This window comes from Portunus trituberculatus, chromosome 46 (genome assembly GCF_017591435.1).
Source record: "Portunus trituberculatus isolate SZX2019 chromosome 46, ASM1759143v1, whole genome shotgun sequence".
NCBI lineage: Eukaryota > Metazoa > Arthropoda > Malacostraca > Decapoda > Portunidae > Portunus > Portunus trituberculatus.
In genome coordinates, this window is record NC_059300.1 from 11,708,128 (window position 1) to 11,717,892 (window position 9,765).

Sequence of the window (9,765 nt, forward strand, 5' to 3'; positions counted from 1 at the left end):
CACACACACACACATAGACACACACACCAGGAGAAAATCTTAATAATATAATGTAGAATAAAGACAAACAGGAAAACTGTCTTCATGAGAAGAAAACAGCTGCTGCCCACTCTTCATAATTCATTAAAGCGACTTTCTGGCAGCACAGGGCGCCACGGTAACTGATAGCTGGAGATAGCAGACAGAGTTCACAGAAAAAAAGAATTCCTTCATGATGAGAAAAAACGAGGAAAAATGATAAGAATCGTTTGATACTGAACTCAGACTTATCATTACTACTATTAGAACCACCACTTGTCATCCATCTTTAATATAAATCAACAAATTGGAAAATTTAACTAATAAACACACAAACTCAACACTCACCATGGGAAGTGGAAGACGTCAACTTTCTGAAAACAAGAAGAGTAGAATAATTATATAATATATAGTAGACAGTGCAAAACTTCAATATAAGATGTACATATAAAATACAGATATATAACGTATCACATACTACACTGTGTCAGAAGCCTCTACTCATTAAACATAAACATAAAAGCTATAAAAAGTACAAATATTAGTTCTTTTCAACAAAATATTCCCTCGTCCCCACCCCCCCTCCCCGAAAATAAATGGCCATGGACTTCAGCTAACAACACCCCTAGTCATTCCTCTCTCTCGTCCCCCACCCCCCCCGAAAAAGAAATGGCCATGGACTTCAGCTAACAACACCCTAGTCCTTCCTCATATAAGGTACACGACGATTCCTAAGCACACACGTATCATAAACACATAAGATCATCAGAGAAGCTGTAGGTAGCCATCAGATCCCTAACATCGACACTTACAGGAGGCAGATTGATTCATTAAGGCATGGCAGTGGGAGTGGGAGTTACGAGTACTTTAAGGGCGAATCAGAGGAGAGGAGCAGCGTCATGATGGCTATGCTCCCGTGTGTTAACCTCCAGTCGACTCAAACACACAAAACTCATCTATTTCTAAAAAAGTACAGGAATATTAAAGAGCTCTCGGACGTAACTGGAGATTCGTAACTTTCGCAGTCCTTCGCTTTATCTTATCTATGTATTTTATTTTGCTTTAGTTTTTCTTATTTATTTATTATTTCTTTCGATTTGCAGAACCACGGTCATTACTTCTAATCTCCATGGACGCTGAAGAGGTAAATTTCTCGGAGTTCCATCAGTGTCGGAAGAGAGGACACTGCTTCGGTAGCAGATGGAGTACTAGAACGTTATCTCAGTAAGGAGGAGGAGGAGGAGGAGGAGGAGGAGGAGGAGGAGGAGGAGAGAAAGAGAAGAAGAAGAAGAAGAAGAAAGAAGAAGAGAAGAAGAAGAAGAAGAAGAAGAAGAAGAAGAAGAAGAAGGAGAAGAAGAAGAAGAAGAGAAGAGAAGAAGAAGAGGAGGAGGAGGAGGAGGAGGAGGAGGAGGAGGAGGAGGAGGAGGAGGAGGAGGAGGAGGAGGAGGAGGAGGAGGAGGAGGAGGAGGAGGAGGAGGAAGGAAGGAAGGAAGGAAGGAAGGAAGGAAGGAAGGAAGGAAGGAAGGAAGGAAGGAAGGAAGGAAGGAAGAAGGAAGGAAGGAAGGAAGGAAGGAAGGAAGGAAGGAAGGAAGGAAGGAAGGAAGGAAGGAAGGAAGGAAGGAAGGAAGGAAGGAAGGAAGGAAGGAAGGAAGGAAGGGAAGGAAGGGAAGGAGAGAGAGAGAGAGAGAGAGAGAGAGAGAGAGAGAGAGAGAGAGAGAGAGAGAGAGAGAGAGGGAGGGTGGATGAAAGTGACGGGGCGTTTGGCACGGCGCCTCTCAAGTTAGTGCCAACACTCTGTATACATAAACACGCACGTACATAAACACACACACACACACACACACACACACACACACACACACACACACACACACACACTCACCTTACTCACACCATTCATCATCTTTTTTTCACCCTTGTCATTAATTATACTTGAACACAACATTGTGCATCTTCCCGCCCACTTACCATCACTTCACTTTGCCACACACGCCCACGAAGGCACAGCGAAGTGCAGTAGACGCACGTACCATTCCCCTCCCGTCCCTTCACAAAAACTCCATACATCCTCGTTGCAAAATACTCAACAAAGCTCCAAAAGTCTAAATATTTGCTGGATATTTCTCGCACATGTTTCCCGTTTAGAGCAACTTAAATATTCTACCTCCTGTTTATGGCCTCAGTTTCGACGCTTACAACAGGCAGGTGGGTTTACAAAGACACAGCAAATGGTTTTACTTTACTAAGGAAACATCAGTCAAGTTTAACCCCCTCAGTCCCGTGACGCATTTTCATATTCACTCTGGTTATCTATTTGGTGATTTTATACAGCTTCAGAAACTTATGTTGGGGATTGAAATAGTGAAGACTGTGGCCATTAATCTTCTGACCTCCATAGACCGTTCCTAATGTCAATAAAATGGTCTAATCGTGTAGAAGGTAAAAATGTGTCCCAGTACTGAAGGGGTTAAGGCGCTCATATAACATTGGTCGTGTCTCCCAGGCAATGAGTGGCGTAAGAATGACTGTTGGGTGTTTCTCCGTACAGCCACTCTTATGGGAAAGCCGGTCTGTTCGTAGTACAATGCAGAGATAGGGGTTCGGCTTGCGCAAGACGAGAGCACCAGCAAAACAGTCGTGCATATATGTAAGTAAGGTGGATCGCGGCACAGAACAGCACACATCCTCCTTCAGCTGCACACTTTGCCTCCACCTGCTCCGCCGCCAACACTTGCATCATGAGCCGCTACTTGCTCCTCGCATTCTTCGGTTAGATTTGTGTCTGCTTCCTTCAGCTGGTGCAAGGGTTTGAGAATTGTGAAGTGATTTTAAACACGCACACACACACACACACACACACACACACACACACACACACACACACACACACACACACACACACACACACACACACACACACACACACACACACATTTTAAGGTTGGTATATTTATGTTTCAATGCAACCTAACGACCTTTTCTTTTTCTCAGGAGCCTTGACTGTGGAGGCGACGACACATGTGAACTCATCTGACAGTGAGTGTGTGTGTGTGTGTGTGTGTGTGTGTGTGTGTGTGTGTGCAAGCAAGTATACACACAAGAACAGGGTCAGTGGCTCTATAAATATCTCAGCTCCTTCATAAATCATTGCAATAGAAGAGTTCTTGTGAAGCAACTTGAGGCATCTAGACCACAACATATGCCCTCTCCAGGTATCTCCGGTGACTCTTCGGGGGGCTGCAGCTCCCCGTACACTATGGTTGCTGGCCGCTGCTTATACATTAACTTCGCTACCTCTGGCACTTGGGACCGCTTCCACTCCATGTACTGCAAAGACACAGGAGGGAATGACCTGGTGACAGTGGACGACGCTAACTTCCTTGCCGACCTTGTTCAGTACATCACAAGTATTGGTAAGTGTGTGTGTGTGTGTGTGTGTGTGTGTGTGTGTGTGTGTGTGTGTGTGTGTGTGTGTGTGTGTGTGTGTGTGTGTGTGTGTGTGTGTGTATGTGTGTGTAATTCACCACGTTCGCCAGCTGATCACCCAGCCAGTCTTTCCCATTACGGAGCGAGCTTAGAGCTCATACACCGATCTTCGGGTAGGACTGAGACCACAACACATTCCACACACCGGGACAGCGAGGCCACAACCCCTCGAGTTACATCCCGTACCTACGAGTATTTACTGCTAGGTGAACAAGGGCTACACATTAAGAGGCTTGCCCATTTGCCTCGCCGCTTTCCGGGACTCGAACACGGACCCTCTCGATTGTGAGTCGTGCGTGCTAACCACAACACTATGCGGTGTATGTGTGTAATTCACCACCACTACCACCACCACCACCACGCTCGTCTGCTGGTCACCCAGCCAGTCTTCCCCATTACGAAGCGAGCTCAGAGCTCATAGACCGATCTTCGGGTAGGACTGAGACCACAACACACTCCACACACCGGGAAAGCGAGGCCACAACCCCTCGAGTTACATCCCGTACCTATTTACTGCTAGGTGAACAGGAGCCACACATTAAGAGGCTTGCCCATTTGTCTCGCCGCGCCGGAACTCGAACCCTGCCCTCTCGATTGTGAGTCGAGCGTGCTAACCACTACACTACGCGGTGTGTGTGTGTGTGTGTGTGTGTGTGTGTGTGTGTGTGTGTGTGTGTGTGTGTGTGTGTGTGTGTGTGTGTGTGTGTGTGTGTAATTCACCTCCTCGGCCGTCTGCTGGTCACCCAGCCAGTCTTCCCCATTACGGAGCGAGCTCAGAGCTCATAGACCGATCTTCGGGTAGGACTGAGACCACATCACACAACACACACCGGGAAAGCGAGGCCATAATCTCTCGAGTTACATCCCGTACCTATTTACTGCTAGGTGAACATGGGCCACACATTAAGAGGCTTGCCCATTTGCCTCGTCGCTTACCGGGACTCAAACCCGGCCCTCTCGATTGTGAGTCGAGCGTGCTAACCACTACACTACGAGGTGTGTAGTGTGTGTGTGTGTGTGTGTGTTCTAGCGTTCTGAGCATGGCTATGAGGTGAGTTTGAGATTGTGATGTTGCAGTGATGACATTTGCCTTGTGTTCCAGGATGGCAAGACGGTTTGTTCTGGATCGGTGCCTCGGACAAGAGTCACGAGGGCCACTGGATATGGCCTAACGGCTCCCCCGTCAAATTGGGCACACCCTTCTGGGGCACGTACGGCTGCTACAACCAGCAGTATCCCGATGGAGGAACCAATGAAAACTGCGCAATACTAGATGGAAATGCAAATCTATATTTCAACGACTTTAAATGTGACACAGCATTTGCTGTCTTCGGTATCTGCGAGAAGAATATCTAGGAAAATTATTGAGCTTATAATTTAGTAATAATGTATGTCACATAATTATGATAAGCCATAAGAAGCAAGACAGGAAATGTACTCTAAAGCAATAAAAACGAAAATATATCACGTCTCTTTTTTTTTTTATACCATGTGGGCTATTCACGGGAATTTATGAGCTAAAGGGGATATTTTTTGGGGTACCTCCTATCTAAAAGCCCATCCGCTAGGAAACCGTTGCCCCGAGTGAGGAAGCCCAACTTTCACTCGGACCGTGGACAGGATTCGAACTCGTACGCTTGGAGACCCCTCGGACCCCAAAGCACACATAGTTCCACTGTATCACGAGCTCTCCACGAATGTACCTACGACTGTCGCAGTGCTGTAGAGAAGAGGCCCACGCTGACAACTGAAAAACCTGGATTTCAGATCTGTCTGCCTGTCCTAAGTGAAATACTCTTGTCTTTACACACAGGCAATTTCAAGTTTCGACTTATTGAACCAATGTACCCTGTTTTACAACTGGGACAATGAAAACTATATACTATGTTAGACCTCAAGGGATCAGATAACCCTTCTTTATACTTAAAAAAAGATCCAATGGTATTTGTATTGATAAAGATAAATCTCAAGGTAAAATATGGAAAATATTTGTTAATTCCTTGCTAATATAATAGCTGATATGGCCTTGGAAGGGTAGGTAAGCTACTTGATTTGTTTATCCTAATTCTCTTGTCTGTACTGCTAAAATTATTGCATAAGAACTGTTTTACATGTTGCTCAAATAATGCTAATAAATATCCATTGGACGTAAAACATTCTTTCAACCTATTGATCTCTTTATCAAAATTGAACCAAGAGCTACATATACAAAAACCTCTATACATTTTCATTGGATCTTTGTTTAGTATAAAGGTAGGCTATGAGATTCCTTGAGCTCTAGCACAGTATATAGTTTTCGTTGTTCCAGATGTAAAACCGGGTACATCAGTTTAACAAGTCGAAACTTGAAATTACCCATGTTTGCGCACAAGGGCATCACATTTAGGACAGGCAAACAGTTTTGAAATTCAGGTTTTGCAGTTATAGGAAATCATTCAAGAGAGTTGAATCATACTTTTAGAGAAAAAGACTTCAAAATTTTGCATGAAGCCAGAACATTATCTGAATTGAGAATTGCTGAATCACTATGCATTTATGAATATAAACCTAATCTCAACAGTGACTTAACTGTTATTCCATAGTTTCTTATCTACGTCATTTTATGTCATTTTGCTTTTATCCTTTTTTTTCACAGCTTTTCGGTAGTTGAAATGTTTTCTTTTTTAAATTAATTAAAATTCATCCTCTTTAAGAATTTTCTGGATTAGATAGGTTTGATGCGGGACTGTGTCAAGACTAGGGAATATAAGAGGTGATCACGTGCGAGAAGCCTTTCGTCCCGGAGATGTCTTATGAGGAGGATGTCCCGCACTCATTCAGTGCACTCTTCCGGAGAGTCTGAAGATGGGATAACAAGTTGAATAGACAGGGTGTTTTTACTACAACCTTTCTTCACCCTCTGCATTTTACTCTTTGGCGGATCTACACTATATATATATATATATATATATATATATATATATATATATATATATATATATATATATATATATATATATATATATATATATATATATCTATCTATCTATCTATATATATATATATATATATATATATATATATATATATATATATATATATATATATATATATATATATATGAGAGAGAGAGAGAGAGAGAGAGAGAGAGAGAGAGAGAGAGAGAGAGAGAGAGAGAGAGAGAGAGAGAGAGAGAGAGAGAGAGAGAGAGAGAGAGAGAGACAAGTGCAGGGATGGAAGGAGGGAGGAGTTCGAGGAAGACGGAACGAAAGAGTAACAAGTGGTTCGAAAAACAGATTTTCGTGAATCCTCTTTGAGTTGGTCACAACGCCACACTTTGCTCTGAGACATCTGACATCTGACCCAGTGACATTTTTTTCTTCCTTTATTTTTTCCGTCATGATAACGCACGTGGGAATCGTCAGCTGGCAGACGTGAGGGAGGAGGAGGCAAGAAGGATAAAGTGAAGATAAAAGTCAATACGAACAGTGAAAATCTAGGGCGAAGGTGAAGAGAAGGCGCGTAAGGTATATAATACAGCGAGTTCTTTACTTATGTTTTGCCTTAGCACCAACATCACCACCACCACCACCACAGCCCCACAGCAGCAGCGACACCACGCCACAACCACCACCAACAAGAAATCCCACTTCCGCCTCCACTAACACCACCAACATTAACAACAGAAACAAAAATAACAACAACTACTACTACTACTACTACTACTACTACTACTACTACTACTACTACTACTACTACTACTATTACTACTACTACTACTACTACTACTACTACTACTACTACTACTACTACTACTACTACTACTACTCCACACATTAGAACCGCCACTAACGGGACCATGATCCGCTACGGACTGCTTCTGCTAGGTGAGGACTGGTGTTTCCCTCCGTGGCGTGACACACCCATCCGACAAAACACTCCCAGTGAATCGCAATGTTTCCATCGCCACACACTGACACCAGTGCGAGAGACTTCCTGTGCAAGGCGGGATGCTGGTGTGTTCAACATGTATACTGGACAACATTGTGACGTTAATACGAGCGTTGCTCGCGTTACATACCAATGTTTGAATTTCTAGAAGAATTCGAACATTTCTGACATGATTAATGTAACTCTCACTAATACCAAAGATATGTTACACACAATACACAACATTTCATCATTTACCTTAGACCATAGGATTAGTCTGTTTACAAAAAGCTGTCAATTAGTATGAATTAGTCTGAGATGCTGTCTGAAAAGTACAGCTAAATTTCAAACATTTGTATCTGCCATTTGAGAACTGTGAGTTCTGAAAGATATACACCCTGATGACTATCACTGGCAAATTTGAATCCAGCACGTGTGTGTCTAGATAAGAGTCCCTGTAGCACTGTAAACACTAAGACGATGAGAGGTGGCAGGCAAGGAGTAGCCAATAACAGGAGACTTGCTGCTAACAGCCAGTAATCCTGGTGCAGTAAAGACTGCGCCCGACGGTTACCGGCTGTTCCTTGTGTGACGCCACCACCAGAAAAGGTCTTGTCTATCAGTTGCCTTATCTCCACTCTTGCCCACGTGGAGCAGAAATGCATGAAACTTTCCTTCAAAGTTCAAAGTTTCTTTGGTGTTAGTGATATTTACAAGCAGAGCGAAAAACAATCTCTTTTGAGTTATTCATGCCAGGATGTTGGTGTGCTGATAACAACACTAGCTGATGACGAAGGAGAGAGTTTTCAGATTTTAGATCAGGTTGCACACCATGGCTGCCAAGGCCGCCCCGCTGTAACGCAACTTTCTGTCTCCTCATGCAGGAATCGTGGCCGTGGGCGTGGCGACGGAAGTGAACTCATCAGAATGTAAGTCGTGTGTGTGTGTGTGTGTGTGTGTGTGTGTGTGTGTGTGTGTGTGTGTGTGTGTGTGTGTGTGTGTGTGTGTGTGTGTGTGTGTGTGTGTGTGTGTGTGTGTTTTGTGGGTCGGTTCTTGGAATGGTCAACAGAGGCTGGTAAGGACAGCAGAGTGTGGGAATTTGTCTCTTGGTAAGATGCGACTATGTCACTATAAAATCTTGTAGCCTGAATGGCTTTCTTGCCCAACAAAGCGTGGTTGTAGTGAGGTGGTGCGGAGGGCCATCATGTGCTGCAACACAGGCGTCACAAAATTTTTTCCAATCAACTTCCACAACGAATATCTGCGTAACTAAGTTATGGTCATTCTGCATTAAAAGTCTGACTTAGACTTGATGAGTGCTGAATAATAACATATACCTTCACAACAAACAGACCTAGCGTCAATGAAATACCTTTCGGTGATTTAAGAAAGAAATATTTTCAAGCTCTTTTCTTTTTTTCATCTTTCATTAACGAAAATAATTTCAGACACCTTGATCTTTGATTATTTATGAAAACATTTAAAAATAAATGATGTCACATGGTTACATGTATTTCTCACACAATATAAAGTAGACATCATGTAATGAATTGTTGAGAGCCGCTTTGACTGCAACGCAAAAACACCTCCAAGGAGTCAGCGACAGAGCATTACTGTAACAGTCCTTGCTGTCTCAGGGACACTGCCAGAGTCCCTTCCTGGAAGTGGGAGGGCACTGCGTGCACCTCTCCTACAAAGTCAACGGCACCTAGGAAGAAATGCGACAGTACTGCCAAGAGCTTGGGGGCGACCTGGTCAAATTGGCTGACATAGAGTTCTACTGTGACATCATCTTATACCTGAACAATCTGAGTGAGTCTATCACGAACAGTTACTGTCGTTGTCTAACTCATTTGTCTGAAGTTATTCATGTTGCGATACATTTTCATAAACTTTATATACTTGGAAAACAATTATCTTTTAAACAAGACCAATAATATTCAATATTTCCCTCGCAGATCTGCCAAATGTGAACTTCTGGATCGGCGCCACACACCAGGAAAACGAGGGATACTGGCTATGGACGGACGGGACGCCAGTCAGGATGGGAACACCTTACTGGTTCGTCGAAATAACCATACAATCGCCTTTTTTCGGGAACGATTATAACTGCGGCTGTATTAATTATTTTGAGTACTATTATTTCAGAGATTGCGTCTGTAATAGTACCACACTGAGCCCAAGCTGCCAAGCTGTAATGTGATGGCAATAAAAAATCATAACAGACGTGTTCACTTTTTTATTTATTTACATATTCATGATTTTTTTTATTTTTCACTTATTTGCTTTACTTATGTTTTTTTTCTGTTTATTATTATATCCTTTTATTTATTTCATTATTATTATTATTAT

General features: G+C 43.1%; 2 protein-coding genes and 1 long non-coding RNA gene across 6 annotated transcripts in view; 2 read left to right on the forward strand and 1 right to left on the reverse strand.

Moving 5' to 3' along the window:
- Positions 1–9,765, reverse strand: part of LOC123520305 (ankyrin repeat and KH domain-containing protein mask-like) — a 228,090-nt gene that overhangs the window by 188,037 nt on the left and 30,288 nt on the right. For all 4 annotated transcript variants that reach the window (XM_045282504.1, XM_045282502.1, XM_045282506.1 and 1 more), the window contains exon 3: positions 367–392. The gene's annotated coding sequence lies outside the window, so the exon portion shown is untranslated. The remainder of the gene's footprint in view (positions 1–366; positions 393–9,765) is intronic.
- On the forward strand, positions 2,539–4,971 carry LOC123520307 (lactose-binding lectin l-2-like). Its single transcript, XM_045282508.1, has 4 exons — positions 2,539–2,787; positions 3,010–3,054; positions 3,231–3,431; positions 4,607–4,971. Exons 1-4 carry the CDS (start codon positions 2,757–2,759, stop codon positions 4,858–4,860), a joined length of 531 nt encoding a protein of 176 aa, XP_045138443.1. The 5' UTR covers positions 2,539–2,756; the 3' UTR covers positions 4,861–4,971.
- LOC123520313 lies at positions 6,983–9,125 on the forward strand. Its single transcript, XR_006679224.1, has 3 exons — positions 6,983–7,010; positions 8,298–8,342; positions 9,036–9,125. It is a non-coding gene; the product is annotated as an uncharacterized LOC123520313 (long non-coding RNA).

Coding starts and splice junctions, on each gene's coding strand:
- LOC123520307 (XM_045282508.1), top strand. CDS start 2,757: ATGAGCCGCTACTTGCTCCTCGCATTCTTCG. Junction 2,788..3,009: donor CTTGCTCCTCGCATTCTTCG/GTTAGATTTGTG, acceptor TCTTTTTCTCAG/GAGCCTTGACTGTGGAGGCG. Junction 3,432..4,606: donor TCAGTACATCACAAGTATTG/GTAAGTGTGTGT, acceptor CTTGTGTTCCAG/GATGGCAAGACGGTTTGTTC.